At 41.5% G+C, this 21,832-nt stretch overlaps 1 protein-coding gene across 1 annotated transcript in view; it reads right to left on the bottom strand.

The window, feature by feature from the left end:
* Window positions 1–7,855: 7,855 nt before the first annotated feature.
* The window catches only part of zbtb44 (zinc finger and BTB domain containing 44), a 49,908-nt gene continuing 35,931 nt past the window's right edge, over window positions 7,856–21,832 (bottom strand). Inside the window, exon 6 of the mRNA XM_085967950.1 lies at window positions 7,856–11,725. Coding sequence (XP_085824076.1) covers window positions 11,419–11,725 — 307 coding nt within the window. The 3' untranslated portion in view covers window positions 7,856–11,418. The remainder of the gene's footprint in view (window positions 11,726–21,832) is intronic.

Below are 21,832 nucleotides of genomic sequence, written 5' to 3'. Positions count from 1 at the left end.
TTCCTTTGCTTATTGAAACTAATGTTTATCAAATGTAAACATGCTAAAGTCGCTTTTTACCTGTTGCATTAAATTAATACAGGAAACTTTGGTTTATCCGGAGGTGAACTGTCCGGAATGCTTGAGCCACCGGCAAAATTCAGGAGTCGGTTCAGTAAGTTTTTTTTCTTTTCGTTGCTTTATTTTCTTTTCGTTGCTTTTTTTTCACCAGTCAGGCTCTGCAAGGTCTAGCTAAAGCTGTTGCGTAGCTACAGAGACGCTTGCAAGCTACGGCCGACTGTTTAGAAGCTGTTGCTAAGCAACAGGGCTTGTTGTTAGATACGGAGCTCAAAAGCTTCCGTATGTTTTAACATTAGCGCTGGTTTGTCCGGCAGTTTTGATGGGACGGCAACAGCTCGGTCCCATCGGTGCCGGATATCACAAAGTTTCCTGTACTCCACTTGTTCTGGTGGGTGTGATGTCGGCCACAGCCCATTTGTGACCTAGCCGCTCCAGAGTTATATAAACAAGTCCATTTATTTAAATGCAGTTACACCACCAGGATTGGTCTTGGTTGCTCCTAGAAAGCCACTGATAAATCATTGATGAACTGCATAAACAGTGCCTCTTCTGTTGCTGGATGGATCCTATACAGGTAGTATAGGTTTTGATGCCTGAAAAGTATATTTTATTACATTTCCTCATAAAATATAAGAACATAAGTAGTAAGAGCAGGAGTAGGCCATACGGCCCCTCGAGCCAGCTCCACCATTCAGTAAGATCGTGGCTGATCATCGACCTCAACTCCACTTCCTGCCCGATCTCCATATCCCTTGATTCCAAAAATCTATCTATCTCGGCATTGAATATACTCAACGACTCAGCATTCACAGCCCTCTGGGGCAGAGAATTCCAAAGATTCACAACCCTCTGAGTGAAGAAATTCCTCCTCATCTCAGTCTTAAATGGTTGACCCCTTATTCTGAGACTATGCCCCCTAGTTCTAGACACTCCAGCCAGGGGAAACAACCTCTCAGCATCTACCCTGTCAATCCCCTTCAGAATCTTGTATGTTTCAATGAAATCACCTCTCATTCTTCCAAACTCCAAAGAGTATCGGCCCATTCTACACAATCTCTCATCATAGGACAGCCCTCTCATCCCAGGAATCAATCTAGTGAACCTTCGTTGCTCCGCCTCCAAGGCAAGTGTATCCTTCCTTAGATAAGGAGACCGAATCTGTGCACAGTACTCCAGGTGTGGTCTCACCAAGGCCCTGTGCAATTGTACCAAGACTTCCTTACTCTTATACTCCAACCCCCTTACAATAAAGGCCAACATGCCATTTGCCTTCCTTATTGCTTGCTGTACCTGCATGCTAGCTTTGTGTGTTTCTTGCACAAGGACACCCAAATCTCTCAACACCAACATTTGAAAGTTTCTCACCATTTAAAAAATATTGTTTTTCAATTCTTCCTACCAGTGAATAACCTCACATTTCCCTAATTATACTCCATCTGCCACCTTACTGCCCACTCACTTTATCTATATCCCTTTGCAGACTCTGTTCTCCTCACAGCTTACTGTCCCACCTAGCTTTGTATCAACAAACTTGGATACATTACACTCGGTCCCTTCATTCAGGTCATCAATATAGATTGTAAATAGCTGAGACCCCCTGATCCTTGCAGCACCCCACTAGTTACAGCCTGCCAACCTGAAAAAGATTAGTTTATCCCTACTCTCTGCCCGTTAACCAATCCTCTAGCTATGCTACTATATTACCCCCAACCACATGAGCCCTAATCTTGTGTAATAACTTTTTATGTGGCACCTTATCAAATGCCTTTGGGAAATCCAAATATACTACATCCACTGGTTCCCCTTTATCTACCCTGCTAGTTACATCCCCAAATATACTACATCCACTGGTTCCCCTTTATCTACCCTGCTAGTTACATCCTTAAAAAACTCTAATAAATTTGTCAAACACAATTTCCTTTTCGTAGGGCAAGGCTGAATGCATTAAAATAAATGCCAAGGAGTCTTACGAATAAGGTGGATGAACTGAAGTTGTTGATGAACACATGGGAGTATGATATTGTTGCTATCACGGAGACTTGGTTGAGGGAGGTGCAAGACTGGCAACTCAATATTCCGGGGTATAGAATCTTCAGCCGAGACAGAGGGGGGTGTAAAAGAGGAGGGGGTGTCGTAATATTAATTAAGGAGTCAATTACTGTTGTGAGGAGGGATGATATATTAACAGGTTCCTCTAATGAGGCCATATGGGTTGAACTTAAAAACAAAAAGGGGGCAAGCACTTTGCTAGGAGTGTACTATAGGCCCCCTAACAGTCAGGGGGAGATAGAGGAACAGATATGTAGGCAAATCTCAGAGAAGTGTGCAAATAATAGGGTAATAATAGTGGGGGATTTCAACTTCCCCAATATTAACTGGGCTAGTCAGAGTGTGAAAGGCTTAGAGGGTGCAGAATTCTTAAAGTGCATCCAGGAGAGTTTTTTGAGCCAGCATGTATAAAGTCCTACAAGAGAGGGGGCGGTACTGGACCTAATTCTAGGGAATGTGGCTGGGCAAGTGGTAGAAGTGTTAGTAGGTGAGCACTTTGGTGAGTGACCATAATTCGGTGAGATTTAAGGTAGTCTGGACAAGGATGGAGCAGAAATAAAGGTTCTAAATTGGGGGAAGGCCGATTTTAATATGATAAGGCATGATCTGGCCAGCTACTTGAAGGAAAATCCACATCGGAGCAATGGGAGTCTTTCAGAAAAGAAATTGAGAGAGTACAATGGCAACATGTTCCCGTAAAGGTCAAGGGTGGGACCAACAAGCCCAGGGAACCTTGGATGTCAAGGGATATACGAGAATGGATTAGGAAAAAAAGGGGGGCTTTTGGCAGATACAAAGGACTAAAGACAGAGGAAGCCCTAGAGGAGTATAAAAAGTGCAGGGGGATACTTAAAAAAGAAATTAGGAGAGCGAGGAGGGGCCATGAAATAACACTGGCGAGCAAAATAAAGGAAAATCCTAAGGTGTTTTATAAGTATATTAAGGGCAAGAGGATAACTAGGGAAAGAGTAGGGCCCATTAGTGACCAAAGTGGCAAGCTGTGTGTAGAGCCAGATGATGTAGGGGGCGGGGGTTTAAATGAATTTTTTGCATCTGTGTTCACTATGGAGAAGGACGATATAGACATAGAAATCGGGCAGGGGGATTATGATATACTTGAACATATTAGCATCGAGAGGGGAGGTGGTACTAGCGGTATTAGTGGGCTTAAAAGTGGATAAATCCCCAGGCCCGGACGAGATGTATCCCAGGCTACTATGTGAGGCAAAGGAGGAGATTGCAGGGGCTCTGACACAAATGTTCAGAACCTCTCTGGCCACAGGGGATGTGCCAGAGGACTGGAGAACAACTAACATAGTACCATTATTCAAGAAGGGTAGTAGGGATAAACCAAGGAATTACAGGCCAGTGAGCCTAGCATCAGTGGTAGGGAAATTATTGGAAAAAATTCTGAGGGACAGAATTAGTCTCCACTTGGAGAGGCAAGGACTAATTAGGGATAGCCAGCATGGCTTTGTCAAGGGAAGATCATGTCTGACCAATTTGATTGAATTTTGAGAGGGGGTGACTAGGTGTGTGGATGAGGGTAGTGCAGTGGATGTGGTTTACATGGATTTCAGTAAGGCTTTTGATAAAGTCCCACATAGGAGACTGGTCAGGAAGGTAAGAGCCCATGGGATCCAGGGTGCCTTGTCACATTGGATCCAAAACTATCTTACTGGCAGAAGGCAGAGGGTGATGGTGGAAGGTTGTTTTTGTGACTGGAAGCCTGTGTCCAGTGGGGTACCACAGGGATCGGTGCTGGGTCCCTTGCTGTTTGTGGTCTAGATTAATGATTTGGATGTGAATGTAAAGGGTATGATCAGTAAGTTTGCAGATGACACGAAAATTGGTGGGGTGGTAAATAGCGAGGAGGGAAGCCTCAGGCTACAGGACGATATAGATGGGTTGGTCAGATGGGCGGAACAGTGGCAAATGGAATTTAACCCTGAAAAGTGTGAGGTGATGCATTTTGGACGGACTAACAAGGCAAGGGAATACACAATGAATGGTGAGACCCTAGGAAAGACAGAGGATCAGAGGGACCTTGGCGTGCATGTACATAGATCCCTGAAGGCAGCAGAACAGGTGGATAAGGTGGTTAAAAAGGCATATGGGATACTTGCCTTCATTAGCCGAGGCATAGAATATAAGAGCAGGGCGGTTATGATGGAGCTGTACAAAACGCTGGTAAGGCCACAGCTGGAGTACTGTGTGCAGTTCTGGTCACCACACTATAGGAAGGATGTGATTGCTTTGGAGAGGGTGCAGAGGAGATGTACCAGGATGTTACCTGGGCTGGAGCGCTTCAGCTATGAAGAAAGACTGGACAGGCTGGGGTTGTTTTCCTTGGAGCAGAGAAGGCTGAGGGGGGACCTGATTGAAGTGTACAAAATTATGAGGGGCATAGATAGGGTAGATAAAGAGGAACTTTTCCCCTTAGTAGGGGGGTCAATAACAAGGGGGCATAGATTCAAGGTAAGGGGCAGGGGGTTTAAGAGGGGATTTGAGGAAAAACTTTTTCACCCAGAGGGTGGTTGGAATCTGGAACTCACTGCCTGAAAGGGTGGTAGAGGCAGGAACCCACAACATTCAAGAAGCATTTGGATGAGCACTTGAAATGCCATAGCATACAAGGCTACGGACCAAAAGCTGGAAAATGGGATTAGACAGGGCTTGATGGCCGGCGTGGACGCAATGGGCCGAAGGGCCTCTTTCTGTGCTGTATGACTCTAAAACCATGTCGACTTTGCCTAATCATGTTATGATTTTCCAAGTGACTTGATACCACTTTCTTATCAGTCGTCAGGAAAATGCTGGAATCCATTGTTGTCAGGCTAACTGGCCTGTAGTTGTGTGTTTTTTCTCTCCCTCCTTTCTTGAATAGCGCTGTTACATTTGCGACCTTCCAATCCGCTGGGACCATTCCAGAATCTAGGGAATTTTGGAAGATCAAAACCAATGCATCCACTATCTCTTCAGCCACCTCTTTTAGAATCCTAGAATGTAGGCAGTCCGGTCCAGGGGATTTGTCAGCTTTTAGTCTCTAGTACTTTTTCTCTACTTATATTAATTACGTTAAGTTCCTCACCTCATTCCCCACCAGTTTTGGTATGATTGTTGTGTCTTCCAGTGTGAAGACAGATACAAAATATTTGTTTAACATTTCTGCCATTTCCTTATTCCCCATAATAATTTCTCCTCTCAGCCTCTAAAGGACCAACGTTTACTTTTGCTACTCTTTTCCTTTTTACATACTTTATCATAAATATCTGGTTCTCATGAATAATCACTGGCTTCAAATATCAGACAATTCTGAGGCTTCATACAATGGTGCTGGAAGAATTAATAAATGGGGCTGATGCCTAGAACATTAGCCATCCATTTGCAGACTGTCTTTAATGGCCAAAACTATATATTCAACAGATTCTTTCAAGAATTTCTTCATAGACAGATCTTCTGTTCCTGTCTTTTCTGTAGATTGACAAATGATGACCTGGTAGCCAGCCAATGGATATCAGTATCAATTCAGATAAGACATGATTCCAATAATGGACTTCATTCACCAAAAACAAATGTTGCACCTATTGAGCTGGTAACCCAGCAGCAGTGGTTAATATAACCAGTTCCAAAACTTAATAGCCTTATGCTGAAGGATGTAGCTTGGGCCTTAAGACACCAAATGACTAGATTGATTACTGGGATGAGAGGGTTGTCCTAAGAGGAGAGATTGAGCCTAAACTCTCTGGAGTTTAGAAGAATGCGAGGTGATCGCATTGAAACATAAAAGATTCGGAGGGGGATTGACAGGGTAGATGCTGAGAGGTTGTTTCCACTGGCTGGAGAATCTAGAAAAAAGGGGGCAGTCTCAGGCTATTTAAGACAGAGATGGAGGAATTTCTTCAGAGGGTTGTGAATCTTTGGAATTCTCTACCCCAAAGGGCTGTGAAAGCTGAATCGTTGAGTATATTCAAGGCTGAGATCGATAGATATTTGGACTCTAGGGGAATCAAGGGATATGGAGATCGGGCAGGAAAGTGGAGTTGAGGTCGAAGATCAACCATAATCTTACTGAATGGTGGAGCAGGCTCGAGGGGTGGTATGGCCAACTCCTGCTCCTAATTCTTATGTTCGTATGTCTTATCCCATACAAGTCTCTGCAAAGTATAATTTGGCCAATTTGTTTCTGGAATTGCCATTTCCATTAGCAATCTCTGCCTTCAATTGATTCAGCCTCACTCGATTGGAAAAACATTGCTTTGTGCGTAGCACTCGAGGTCACTCTCAACGTGGGGGAACTGAGCTTAGCTATGGTCAACCTACCCATTTTAAAACCATGCCAAATGCTCAAAGCTTTGTAGGTAGGGAAGTGGTGCAGAGTTTTCCTCTACTGCTCATTTACAACAAATTCTAAGACACAATGGAACTATTTCAACATGTGGACCAGCAGCTGAAACTGCTCCTGACAAAGGAGGAAGTCTGCAGAACAAGTAGCTAGATAATACTCCCAATTTTCTATACCAGGAAAATTATTTACTGTGCCCATTGTGCCAAAATAATGAATGAAAGAATGTGTAATATTCTCACTGGCAGTAGGGTCAGTAACCAGAGGACACTGGCAGTAGGGTCAGTAACCAGAGGACACAGAGTTAAGGTAATTGGCAAAAGAACCAGCAGGGAGATGAGAATTCCACCATCATTGGTAGGTTTAAAATTTAAATATTTTAATTAAAGGCATACCATGTCCACAACCAACTTTGATTTTATGGCCACGTAAAGCAGAATTGCACATTTTATTTTTTTGTAATATGAATTCATTATCTTTACAAGTACACCAAGTTCTTTACTATTAAACAGATTCCCAAAACTCATGGGAAAGGGGGTGGGGGGGAAGGGAAGCTAATTGAACTTAAATCAAATTATGAGTTGTGAAACAGACTTGTGTTGGGCACTTGAAGATTTAAACTGAACTTTCCCAAAAGGCTTTGGCAAATTACAACTTCCATTCAACTACATATTAAAAATGGCTTATATAATCAGAAACCACCTACTATACTGAAGGAGATCACAAGTAGTTTGATGACTTCCCTCCACCCTATGCATAAAACACTCTCGTCTTGTATTTAAGATTGCTTTCAAACATTTTGATTTAGTTAACACAACTAATTAAAATTTTAATTTAATGGTCTCTTTTGCAGTGTGGTTTGTCAGGCATTCAGCAACAGACATAATTAAGAAGCAATGATGATAGAGGACAGTACCTCCCTAATTCAGGATAGCAGAAGTACAAATAGGGAATCCAGAATGGTCTTAAATAAATTACAGCATAAGAGAATCACTGGAAAAAGAAGCAAAAGTACACCATCATGAACGGGTTCATTAAATGCTTGCAAGTCAATTTAATTGAAGGAGCAGGTTTAAAAAATTAAAGTTTTAAAGTGAATTTAACGAGGGGAAAAAAAATCATTGTAATATAGCCTTATCTAAAAATCAGTAATTTTAATAAAAATGTGATAAACATTAAAAGCAATTGTACACTGGGCACATGATTAGTAAATGTTATCTGACTTTGTTCGTTTAGTTTAACTGGAAAAACTTAGCTACAATGACTCCGGTTTTTCTGTAGTTATGGTTTCAATGTCAAGAATGTCAATGCAATAAACTCGAGTACTTTTTAAAAATATTGCACTGTGGAAAGAAGACATTTTATTTCTACAAAGACATGCACGCCACAGTATGCAGTATATAATGGTAAAGAGTTTTATTTATAATTTCCACACAGATTATCAACTGCAGTATTATTTTATCAAACTTTATACAATGCTACTTGCCTCTTGTGACCATCATATGAGCATGAAAATAGAATATGTGAACTTTTCCCTATATACACACACACACACACACACACAAACACACAGGCGCGCACACACACGCCCACCCCACAACAGGGTAAGTATAGTAAAGCCATAGCCAGAACAGAATGTTCTTTACATTTACAACTCACTTATTGAAACTGGGGTTTCTCATTTCCATTGGTAACTATGTTTTACAATACTAGCCTGCCATGGGGTCATGCTGGTGAAAACAAGGTTTTCAAAGAAAAAAATATCCAATTTACTGGCAATCATACTATCAAAAATTCCATCTGAAACCTTTTGCTCAACAGGTTAGCAATATTTCCAAGTCATCAGACTATACAGTATATACAAGTAGGTGACCGCAACAGGGACACTGTTGGCTCAGCTTTATTAATGTCCTTGAAATAGTTTATGGCAGTGATGAGAATATGAGTTTTAAGATCTCCAAAATGTAGAGTGACAAAGTGCTGGGCTTTCCAAGAATGCGAAGTATATAAAACACAATTAAAAGATGCACATTTGAAGTACAGGACAAAGGAACTACTTCAGCATCTAGTACTACAGATACACACAAAATGTTTAATTTCAACCATGCCCACGTAAACAAACTGGACAATTACTGTAGCATCATTGACTGTACCTACAATTTCCTTTTAAGTTTTGAATAGTGGTCAACATTTACAGTTGATTTAACCATTCACCCACACTGGTAGAACAGAACCTTTTAGTAATGGAAAACAATTAAAAATATGATACATTAATAAACGTAAGATATAGCAACTCAGTTTCTTAAACATCTATCGTTGCTAGTATTTTCCCGTTTAGGCGTCTGCTTCCCATGTGCGAAACGCTTTGGGATGTTTCTTTATATGTAAATGCAATTTGTTTTTATTATTTAGATATAATGGATGAAAATATTTCACAGCTAGGAAAGGGCTCAACAATTTTTTCATTTTTGCACACTGTACAGAAATTGACAAACTGGCATAGTGGGCAAAATTATTCTGTTGCCTAATGGCAGTAAGCCTCAGCTAGATTTGCAAAAGGATATGCCTTAACTGCTGGAAGGCTGGACTGAAAAGCCTCTATAAACAGAGTGATACGTCGATTTATTTGTATTTTGAAATCAAGATAAAATTAAACCAATGGTGCTGCTACTATGCTGGCTACACAGATTTTACAATGGAAAAATCACTGCAGTATGACCCACCTCTTTAATTAACATGCATATATTTTAAAGATAAACAACATAAGCTCAAGATTCGATTCACATGGTAAATAGGCCAAAATTAAACCAAAGCAGCAAGGTAGTGCTATTTGGAAGTACATTAACCACCTTTGGTTTTAATATTTAAGAACAGAGATATTCATCAAAAACATCTCTGCAACTAATTTGTGGGTTTTTTGGGATGGTGGGCAGTTTGACTTTATATAAACTACTACATTGCCAGAATGCAAGCCAACATAACAAAGTGGAATACAAAATCCTTACCACCACATAACTAACCTGCCAAAAAATAGTATACAGTACTTGGATTGTCTAATCATCTTTATTATAAAAGGTGTCAAAGCACCAAATTCTATGCATTGATCAGTGTTATATTTATCCAGACCCCCTTGTATACAAAATTAACAGTAATAGAGGCTTTTCCATCGATGCTTTCCAGCATACTTTCAGTTCCTATTTCTCTACAAGTTATTCTGGCTACCCAGACAGGAATCTCTCAGTATTGCTGGTAAGGTTAATGTATAATTGAATACATTTATTTGAATAAAGCCCAAACCATCACTGTTATCTGTGCTTTATTTTCAGGAGTGCTACTTTCTAAATATTTTGAATACCAAAACTACAGAAGTTACTAAAAAATAAAAAAAATTAAAACACACATGCCTTAATCAATCACAGCATGCCTTCAGATTGTCAAAATATTACATGATCCTATGCACATATTAACAAAGGGGTCAACAATTGTAATTAACACCTTTAAAAAAAGGTGAACACTTCACAAAACAGCAAATTGTGTAGATTGTTTAAAAAAAATCTTTAACAGCTGTAGAAATCTAAGTCTGAACATTTAAGCTTAAAACCAGTTATCTTGTTAGCACAAAAAACTTCTGTTTTAGAAAAGTTTGCAATAAACCACTGATTCAACAACAGCCAAGGCAAACAAGCTCCCTGAAAAAACTCTTCACTAACGTGCCACCAACTGTGGTGTCAATGTTAACGCACATCCACATGTTACAAGAGACTAAAAAGTAGCTAAACACATCTGAAGGGAATATGCATTCACCATTACTTCAGATTAATAGTAAAATATGTACTGGAAAACATCTGAATATTTCCAGTTTTAAATCACGTAGATGTAAAAAGGTCACACTTTGGTGGCACCCGGTCAGAGCCAAATACTTAAAACCAACTCCTGACTGACCTCGCAAGGTCCTTCGCATCGTTTCGAGCCCAGTTGGCCAGGAAACTAATTATACATTAGTTATACACTCAACAGACATTAATTATATCACTGTGCTATGCTGAACGTAATATTTTGCTTTCCTGAACTGGAAAAACAGCGATTGGAACTTTAATCTTTTCAGCCAGGAATGCAATGGTCAAATGGCTCGTCAGAAAGCCAGATGCCTGACTGAAAGGTACTCATGGCTTTCGACAACTTTTTCCTTCCCCTATTCCCATTACTAGGTGGTTCTTTGAACAAGAGTGACCAAAAACCATCTGATCAGACAGAAGGAAATATGGCACAATTTGGAGTGCATGAAATGAAGCAGTTATTCAGGAGTAGCTATCCAGACTAGCATTTCTAGTCACAACACCAACTTTGAATTCTTGATAAAAAGGTTCGTATTATTGTACAAACGTATTTTTTGCTGAAAAAAAAAAAATCCCATTTTCTGGTGGACATTTTGAAATTTCATACCCTGTGAACATCATTTAGTTGTATTAGAATATTCAACAAATCTGTCAAAATCATTTCAGGCAGATAGCACTTGTGTAGTATTTAAACATTTGATATGTTTCCAGTGACTTGATGCAGATAAAGTCAGAGATGAGTTTTTGTCCACCAATGCAGCATTTCAAATGTTGATCCTAAAATGTGTCCCTTGATGCCAATATGACAAGGAAAGTACTATTGGCAGCTTTATTAAAGTATAATGTAAAACATTGAGAGGGTACTGTTCACTATACATTGTTCAAAAGCTGTACCATAGCTTCTTCCAAGGTTTGTGCCTGCTGTGTGAATTAAGAAATGCGTGGTTTAATGTGCTTTTAAGTAAGTGACGGCCCATTGACGTGTCTGAAACCTTTGATGAACAAATAATGTGACGTTGACCTATTTTAAATAAAAGTTCAGAGTCTGGAAGAAAAGCTCCATGAATCATTTGACCCAGGTCCAGGCACTATCTCCAAAAGAACTGAAGTTTAACTACCAGGGCTAACTTAATTGTAAAGGATGTGAGGTCCTTCCTCTGGAGAACCTCTCTTATGCAGATCTTCTCTTACACCAAGGATTCCATTTACATCTGAGCCATTCGTCTTCTGCTCTTCTATTATTTCGTCGTCCTTGTTCATAAGTCCAGCCAAGTGCCCAAGGGGGAACGCACTGTCGCAGTTCTGTGTGGAGGACACCTGGGAAATGACTGGCATTTGTACTGCTGAGTTGTTATCAAAGCCATTGTCTCCAATATCATACTGACCAAGGGCCTCCTCTTGCTCCTGTTTCAGGTAGTCTGGCACTATGAAGTCACTGGAAAACAAGTAATTTTAATATTTTATCCTGGATATTGAAGTATAATTCAATCCTGATATACAACAGTTTACCTCAAAATTTTACATCTGGTGAATTTAGATCAGGATTTCTAAAACTACAGATTAAAAACAGCCAATATGCAAACTGTAAAACTTTCTATTATTGATCCACCATGTCATGGGAACAAAAACATGCATCTGAAAAGAACATTTATTAGATGTTTAAAATACATTTCTCTCTAGGTACACTTAGCAGTGGATTGATATTTAATGCACAGCACTAAAATCTGAACAACTGGTTAATATTTTACGCCTAAATCTCCAATTCTATACAAGACTGAATGAATAGGAATTGGTGTGGTACATTGCACGGCTACACTTAGATCAAATGCAACTCAGATGGCAATGCTTCTTTTTACCTTAAAGTCTCATGGCATTTGCTGGATAACGGTTTAATAAAAGACAGAAATTTAGAAAATCTGTTTTTAACTAACTACCGGTGATCTATGCCGTAGAAAATTCTATTTTATTCTACAGTTGACACTTTCTAATGAACTCAAGTTGGAATCCTAAAATTTGATAAGATATAGGGATACAATGTACAGGTTGTGTAGTGATCATGTTACTGGACTAATAATCCAGACAATGTGAGTTGGCAGTATGAGAATTTGAATTCAGTTTAAAACTCTGAAAATAATAATAATTTAAATTTTTATTTATTTATTTATTTATTTTTAAATGGTATCAGTAAAAGTGACAAGGAAACTATCGGATTGTCGTAAAACCCCCAACGGGTTCACTAATGTCCTTTAGGGAAGGAAACCTACCGCCCATAACCGGACTAGCCTACAAGTGACTAGTCCCACATCAACATGGGTTGATTCTGAACTGCTCCCCGAAGTGGCCTGGTAAGCCACTCAGTTGTATCAAAACTGCAAGCAGCAGTTCAAGGCGGCGCACCACTACCTTCTCAGGGCAACTAGGGATGAGCAATAAATGCCAGCCTTGCCATCGATGCCCATATCCCAAGAATTGTTTTATATAGAGCACAAATCCAGGACGTGACAAGTCTGTACAATGCATCAGCACAGTTATACCTGAAACACCGTATGCAATTCTAGTTGCCAAACTACAGAAAAGGTATTCAGGCATTGGAGGCAGTGCAGAAAAAGGGCAATCAAACTGATGCCTAGCTAAGACATCCGAGCTATGAAGGGAGGTTGAAGAGGCTGACTAGTGAAGAAAGGGCTCAGAGAAATATTATTCAAATAGTCAAGAACCATAAGGGAATAGGGCAAATTGAATCCAGATAATGGCCTGGATTTTGCAGTCAGCGGCAAACAAACAGCGCCAACCGTTCATTACACTTACACTTACACTTGCCCACAGACTTTGAAAAGTTTTGCACTGGAACTTGGTGATTAGAAAGCCATTTTGGCACTGTGCCCTCTACAGGGGATCTGGGACCTGTGTGAACAGAGCAAGCAACTGTGTATCTCCTTAACCAATCAGATTGAAGAGTCCTTACTGAGGCACGCAGTTTTAACCAGGAATTGTAAATCAGAATATTTAATTCAATGTCAAACCATGTACAGGAAGCGAAATAAGAGAGAGGGAAAGAAAGATAGGATTAAGAGAGATTAAAAAAAACAGAAAAAGTTTTTTTTTTTTTTTTTATAAATGTAAATTTTTAAAATCTCCAACAATAATTAAAATCTGAAGGAATGAGACACCACACTTGTAAAAGTTAATTTTCAGTGCCAGAGAGGTTGCTTGGTAGTAATTAATATTTAATTAACAATTTATATTTCCTGCTTTGGACTCCGGGTCTCGGTGAGGCTGCTTCAATCTGATTGGTTGAAGAGCCTCGCTGTTGCTTTCCCTGTTCAGACGCCACAGATCCCCTGTAGAAGGCGTCACTCTGGAAAAGACATTAAAGGAAATCTCCGCTGTCAAGCCCCAGAAAAGTCTGTGGGCGACCGTCAGTGAAGTGAAGTGAACGGTTCCTTCGCCATTGCGAGCAAAATCCGGGCCAATTTATCTGATTACAAATATATTTCTGAATGCATGTTAAAGATGTCAATATGTAAACATTAAATGAACTTTACATCAAGTTGAACTTAGTGAAGCACAGCAAGTACTAGTGTAGTAAAGAAATCCATTGGTGTTGGCAATCATTGGATACGACTTAAAATGCAAGCAGCTCCTCAGTCAACAGATCAAACAAAACTTAAAAAATAAGTGTGACTAGCTTTACATGAACTACATTGCCACACTACTTTAGTGTTTTAAAATTACGCCCAGCAACTCAGACTGCCATTATTATGGCCATTTATTCAATATATAATCAGTAGCGCCATTATCTCCTACAAAATAGTAGAAATACCATTTTGGTTGACATTCTATTGGCTATTTTGAAATCTTTCAACAAGGTTCTACATCAGCAATTCATGGTTAACATTAAGAGTCCGTGAATACAAGGTGCTGGGTAAGAAAGTGGCTAAAAAAAAAAAACAGGTACAGGGGAGTAGACAGAATTGTGAACTTTTCAGTCTGAAATGAGATTACTAGTGGGGTACCAGAGAGATCAAATTTGATTTTGAATATAACAAATGATGACTTGGATGTGAGTATATTGAGAAATTTCCACATTTACCGATGATGGGATGCAGAGCAAATAACGAGAGCAACACAACCAGATTCAGGATTTCGATCTTTTAGGTAACTGAGCCAATAGATTTCAGATGCAATTAAATGTGGGCATGTACAAAATTATTATGGCCCAAAGAACCAAGAACCGATCATGAAGTTATAGTGGATAAATCAATGAAACCATCAACATAATGCTCAACTGCAGCATGGCTACATTAACAGAGGGGCAAAGTACAAATCAAAATAGGCTGCATCGTTGCTTTGTAAAGCATGTGTCAGATCCCATTCAGCATAATGTGTGCAGTTCTGGTCATCTAAAACATTGGAAGGATATTACTGTCCTTAAGACTATTTAGAGACACGCAACAAAGATGATTCTAGGCATCAGAAATTTAACTTACCAGAAAAGATTAATGAGGTTAGGTGCATTTTTTGGAAGAGAGACTTTGAGATGATCCAATTTAAATTTATGATTGAGGAAAATTGACAAAATATTCCAGGCAAATTGATCCATATGCCAAAGATCTCAAATACCAAGAAACAAGTTAAAAATTAGGAAGATGAGACTATGCGAAGTCAGACGCAACTCTGTTACTCAAAGAATAATAAACAATGTGGAGTAAGCTATGAAAAGTCATTGAAGTGAACAGTATAAATGGGTTAGAGACACAATTGGATGCCTTACTCAGGATGCGGACAAACAGAATGATGGATATAGCGATAAGAAAGATAGGTAGGAATGATTTATCATAAAGGTATGGGTTTGTTTGAGCATAATAAACTTTTCCTAAAAATTCTCGTCAACGAATGTATTTTCTCAGTGTGAGCACAATGGGCCAGATCTTGCTGGAGTGGGGCGTCCCGCAGTGTTAGGACTTTTTTCATGCGCTCTTCAGCTCAAATTTTCTTTGCACCGTAACTTGCTGGAAGGGCGAGCTAATAACGGCGTGGCAAGGGCAACAGGGGCCTCACTGAATGGTGGGATCAACAATGTATCTCCTTAACCAATGATATTTAAGGATTGAGAAATAAACAGATTTTCAGAAGGCATTTGATAAGGTGCCGCACAAGAGGTTGTTAAATTAATTAAAGGGAAGGTCATGCCAGGAGAGCCCAGCCCCATGATATGTTCCTCTTGCTCTATGTGGGAATTCAGGGACACTGCCGGTGCCCCTGATGACCACGTGTGCCGGAGATGCATCCATCTGCAGCTACTAGCAGACCGCATTGAGGCGCTGGAGCTGCGGGTGGATGGGTTGTTGAGCATTCACGATGCTGAGAGGGTCGTGGATAACACGTTTAGTGAGTTGGTCACACCGCAGGTAAGGGCTGCACAGGAAGATAGGAAATGGGTGACCACCAGGCGGAGCAATAGAAGCAGGCAGGTAGTGCAGGAGACCCCTGTGACCATTCCCCTCTCAAACAGGTATACCGATTTGGATACTGTTGAGGGGGATGACTCACCAGGGGAAGGCAGCAGCAGCCAACTTCCTGGCACTGGGGGTGCTCCTACTGCCCAGGAAGGGAGGAAAAAGAGTGGGAGAGCAATAGTGGTAGGGGATTCTATAGTAAGGGGAACAGATAGGCGTTTCTGTGGCCGTAGACGTGAATCCAGGATGGTTTGTTGCCTCCCTGGTGCCAGGGTCAAGGATGTCACTGAGCGGCTGCAGGGCATTCTGGAGGGGGAGGGTGAACAGCCAGAGGTCGTGGTCCACATTGGTACCAACGACATAGGTAAAAAGAGGGATGAGGTCCTGCAGCAAGAATTTAGGGAGCTAGGTGGAAGATTAAAGAGCAGGACCTCAAAGGTTGTAATCTCTGGATTACTCCCGGTGCCACGTGCTAGTGAGTATAGGAATAGGAAGATAGAACAGATGAATGCGTGGCTAAAGGGATGGTGCAGGGGGGAGGGCTTTAGTTTCCTGGATCACTGGGTCTGCTTCTGGGAAAGGTGGGACTTGTACAAGTCGGACGGTTTACACCTGAACCAGAGGGGAACCAATATCCTTGCGGGGAGGTTTGCTAGCACTGCTGGGGGGGGGGGGGGGGGGGGGGTTAAACTAACTTGGCAGGGGGATGGGATACAGAGTGGAGCTATAGTAGGGGGTAATTTACAGCCAAATACGGAGGAAAAAACAAGTCAGCTGGGAAGGCAGAGCAAATATGTGAAGGCAAAAGGGAATATGGCAGGGCTGGAAGGCATTTATTTTAATGCAAGGAGTCTTGCAAATAAGGTGGATGAACTGAAGTTGTTGTTGAACACATGGGAGTACGATATTGTTGCTATCACGGAGACATGGTTGAGGGAGGGTCAGGACTGGCAGCTCAATATTCCGGGGTATAGAATCTTCAGGTGAGACAGAGGGGGGTGTAAAAGGGGAGGGGGTGTTGCAATATTAATTAAGGAGTCAATTACTGCTGTAAGGAGGGACGATATATTAGCGGGTTCCTCTAATGAGGCCATATGGGTAGAACTTAAAAACAAAAAGGGGGCAAGCACTTTGCTGGGAGTGTACTATAGGCCCCCAAACAGTCAGGGGGAGATAGAGGAACAGATATGTAGGCAAATCTCAGAAGTGCGAAAATAATAGGGTAATAATAGTGGGGGATTTCAACTTCCCCAATATTAATTGGGATAGGCAGAGTGTGAAAGGCTTAGAGGGTGCAGAATTCTTAAAGTGCATCCAGGAGAGCTTTTTGAGCCAACATGTGGAAAGTCCTACAAGAGAGGGGGCGGTACTGGACCTAATTCTAGGGAATGTAACCGGGCAAGTGGTGGAAGTGTCAGTAGGAGAGCATTTTGGCGACAGAGACCATAATTCGGTGAGATTTAAGGTGGTCATGGAAAAAGACAAAGACGGCCCGGAAATAAGGGTTCTAAATTGGGGGAAGGCCGATTTTAATATAAGGCAGGATCTGGCCAAAGTGGACTGGGAGCAGCTACTTATAGGAAAATCCACATCAAAACAGTGGGAGACTTTCAGAAGGGAAATAGAGAGAGTACAACACCAACATGTTCCTGTAAAGGTCAAGGGTGGGACCAACAAGCAAAGGGAACCTTGGGTGACAAGGGATATACAAAAATGCATTAGGAAAAAAAGGGGGGCTTTTGGCAGTTACAAAAGACTAAAGACAGAGGAAGCCCTAGAGGAGTATAAAAAGTGCAGGGGCATACTTAAAAGAGAAATTAGGAGGGCGAGGAGGGGCCATGAAATAACACTGGCGAGCAAAATAAAGGAAAATCCTAAGATGTTTTATAAGTATATTAAGGGCAAGAGGATAACCAGGGAAAGGGTAGGGCCGATTAGGGACCAAAGTGGCAATCTGTGTGTAGAGCCAGATGATGTAGGCGGGGTTTTAAATGAATTTTTTGCATGTGTTCACTATGGAGAAAGACGATGTACACATAGAAATCGGGCAAGGGGACTGTGACATACTTGAACATATTAGCATCGAGAGGGAGGAGGTACTAGCGGTTTTAGCAGGCCAAAAAGTGGATAAATCCCCAGGCCCGGACGAGATGTATCCCAGGCTGTTGTGTGAGGCAAAGGAGGAGATTGCAGGGGCTCTGACACAAATTTTCAGAACCTCTCTGGCCACAGTGGATGTACCAGAGGACTGGAGAACAGCTAACGTAGTACCATTATTCAAGAAGGGTAGCAGGGATAAACCAGGGAATTACAGGCCAGTGAGCCTAACATCTGTGGTAGGGAAATTATTGGAAAAAATTCTGAGGGACAAAATTAGTCACCACTTGGAGAGGCAAGGATTAATCGGGGATAGTCAGCATGGCTTTGTCAAGGGTAAATCATGTCTGACCAACCTGATTGAATTTTTCGAGGGGGTGACTAGGTGTGTGGATGAGGGGAATGCTGTGGATGTGGTTTACATGGACTTCAGTAAAGCTTTTGACAAAGTCCCACATAGGAGACTGGTCAAGAAGGTAAGAGCCCATGGGATCCAGGGTGCCTTGGCGCGTTGGATCCTAAACTGGCTGAGTGGCAGGAGGCAGAGGGTGATGGTCGAAGGTTGCTTTTGTGACTGGAAGCCTGTGTCCAGTGGGGTACCTCAGGGATCGGTGCTGGGTCCCTTGCTGTTTGTGATCTACATAAATGATTTGGATGAGAATGTAAAAGGTATGATCAGTAAGTTCGCAGATGACACGAAAATTGGTGGGGTGGTAAATTGCGAGGAGGAAAGCCTCAGGCTACAGGACGATATAAACGGGTTGGTCAGATGGGCGGAAAAGTGGCAAATGGAATTTAACCCTGAAAAGTGCGAGGTGATGCATTTTGGACGGGCAAATAAGGCAAGGGAATACACAAATGAGTGGTAGGACCCTAGGAAGTACAGAGGGTCAGAGGGACCTTGGTGTACATGTACATAGATCCCTGAAGGCAGCGGAACAGGTAAAGGTGGTTAAAAAGGCATATGGGATACTTGCCTTCATTAGCCGAGGCATAGAATATAAGAGCAGGGAGGTTATGATGGAGCTGTACAAAACGCTGGTGAGGCCACAGCTGGAGTACTGTGTGCAGTTCTGGTCGCCTCACTATAGGAAGGATGTGATTGCTTTGGAGAGGGTGCAGAGAAGATTCACCAGGATGTTACCTGGGATGGAGCGCCTCAGCTATGAAGAAAGACTAAACAGGCTGGGGTTGTTTTCCTTGGAGCAAAGAAGGCTGAGGGGGGACCTGATTGAGGTGTACAAAATGATGAGGGGCATAGATAGGGTAGATAAAGAGGAACTTTTCCCCTTAGTAGGGGGGTCAATAACAAGGGGGCATAGATTCAGGGTAAGGGGCAGGAGATTTAGAGGGGATTTGAGGAGGAACTTTTTCACCCAGAGGGTGGTTGGAATCTGGAACTCACTGCCTGAAAGGGTGGTAGAGGCAGGAACCCTCAACATTCAAGAAGCATTTGGATGAGCACTTGAAATGCCATTGCATACAAGACTACGGACCAAATGCTGGAAAATGGGATTAGACTGGACAGGGATTGATGGACGGCGCAGACACGATGGGCCGAAGGGCCTCTTTCTGTGCTGTATGACTATGACAAGATTAGGGCTCAAGGAATTGGGGAGAATATATTAGCATGGATTGAGGATTGGTTAACGAACAGAAAACTGAAGGAATAAATGGGCCATTTTTGGGATGGCAGGGTGTAACAAATGGAGTGCTGCAAGGATCAGTCCTTCGGCCTCAGCTATTTACAATTTACATCAATGACCTGGATGAGGGGACCGAGTGTAATATATTCAAGTTTGCTGACGATATAAAGCTGGGTGGGAAAGTAAGCTGCGAGGAGGACGCAAAGAGGCTACAGAGGGATATAGACCAGTTAAGTGATTGGGCAAGAAGGTGGTAGATGGAAGTGTGAAATTATCCACTTTAGTAGGAAGAATAGAAAAGCAGAATTTTAAAAAAAAGGTGAGACGCTAGTAAATGTTGGTATTCAGAGGGATTTGGGTGCCCTTGTACACAAATCACTGAAAGTTAACATGCAGATATAGTAAGCAATTAGAAAGGCAAATGATATGTTAGCCTTTATTGCAAGGGGGTTGGAGTAGGAGAGTAAGGAAGTCTTGCTGCAATTATATAGGGCTTTGGGGAGACCACACCTGCAGTACTGTGGACAGTTTTGGCCTCCTTGCCTTAGAGGGGTTGCAACAAAGGTTGACTTGATTAATTCCTGGGAGGATAGGGCTACCCTATGAGGAGAGATTGAGTAGAATGACCCTATACCCTCGAGTTTAGAAAAAGGAGGGGTGATCTCACTGAAACAAATAAAATTCTTAGAGGGCTGGATAGGGTAGATGCTGAGAGGCTGTCTCCCCTGGCTGGATAGTCTAGAACTAGGGTTCATAGTCTCAGAATAAGGGGTCGGCTATTTAGGACCGAGAGGAGGAGAAATTTCTTCACGCAGAGGGCTGTGAATCTTTGAAATTCTCTACCCCTCAGGGCAGTGGATGCTCAGTCGATGAGTATATTAAAGACCGAGATAGATAGATTTCTGGACACTAAGGGAATCAAGGGATATGGGGATCGGGCAGGAAAGTGGAGTTAATGTAGAAGTTCAGCCATGATCTTATTGAATGGTGGAGCAGGCTCAAGGGGCCGTATGGCCTACTCCTGCTCCTATTTCTTATGTTTTTCGAGGAGAAGGACTGTGAATTAGAGTCAAATCAGAAAGAGAAATAAAGAGGGGGAATGAAAGCGCACGCGCGCACGCACGCACGCACACACGCACACACGCACACACGCACACACAGAAGAAAAGTAAGAAAAAAATTAAATTTGGCATTTTAAAAATCTCCCAGAACAAGTTACCACCTGAAGGAATAAGACACCACAGTTTAAATTGTTAAATTTCTGGACCAAAGAGGTTGATTGGCACTGCAATAACAATGATCATGCTGTTAAAAAAGTACTTACACTCTTAATTACTGTGGCAAGTTTAATGGGCAATTAATTTGCAAATCCAGCAAGTTCTTAAAAATAACGAGGAGGCTAAAGGCGAGATGCTGTTCATGCGAAGCAAACGGCAGAGCGGCGTACATCGACCAGCAAGTTCTGGAGATTCGCCACTCAGCGCATCTCTTAATCCCCTGAACTTGCTGGCCAATTTGCACATTAACACGCCATTATTTTGACAGCCAGATCCATCCCAATATCTTTAAAGTAGAATATATAGAATTTATGATTTTAAAATTTGTCTATATTTTGCAGGTACAGTTATTAGCTTTGAGGAAAAACTATTTTTCTGAAATAATGTTTGAAAAAGGACAGATAGCAATGGAGTAATTTTTTGTTATCAGATGATGTGAACCCAAAGGACTATAAAACAAGTCTATGCACCTTAACCTTCAGGTGAAATGAGCTTTTGACACCGTGAAAACATCAAATGCAGTTGAGGAACCTTTCACTGCACTGTAGTAGTTGACCAACTACATGCACACAGCTTAGTTGGCTAAAGAGGGATTGTTACAGTTCAGCTTCCACCAACACACTTCATTCATTTGCACAGCAATGAAGCAGGAACCATGGGCGTGCCAGCATCTGTCATGAACTGAAGTGTAATACACCTCTTGACGGAATGAATAGATGTATACCGCAGGATTAACAGTTCAATCTTTTTTCCAGTTACACAATGGGGATTTTTATGGGATACCCTTGGTAGTCACCTGATTGAAAACTTTGACAGTATAGTATTTCAGGCTCAACTATAATTTTGTTTATTGCAAGATATAAACATATACAGAAAGAAAAATGAAAAAACTGAGAAAGCAATATGGAAATTAAATTTCACTTTAGAAACCAAAGTTGAGTTATCTAAAAACTCTACATTTCTTTAGATCAGACATGGCTGACTATAATAAGGGTGTGTAGAGTCACGGAGCTCTGCCTCACTATTGTAACATGGCGCTAAACAGGTGAAACAAGCAAACTAA

The sequence above is a fragment of the Somniosus microcephalus genome, chromosome 26 (genome assembly GCF_052327205.1).
Source record: "Somniosus microcephalus isolate GS21.2 chromosome 26, FLI_Smic_1.0, whole genome shotgun sequence".
Taxonomy (NCBI): domain Eukaryota; kingdom Metazoa; phylum Chordata; class Chondrichthyes; order Squaliformes; family Somniosidae; genus Somniosus; species Somniosus microcephalus.
This window is presented reverse-complemented; position numbering and strand designations above follow the sequence as displayed.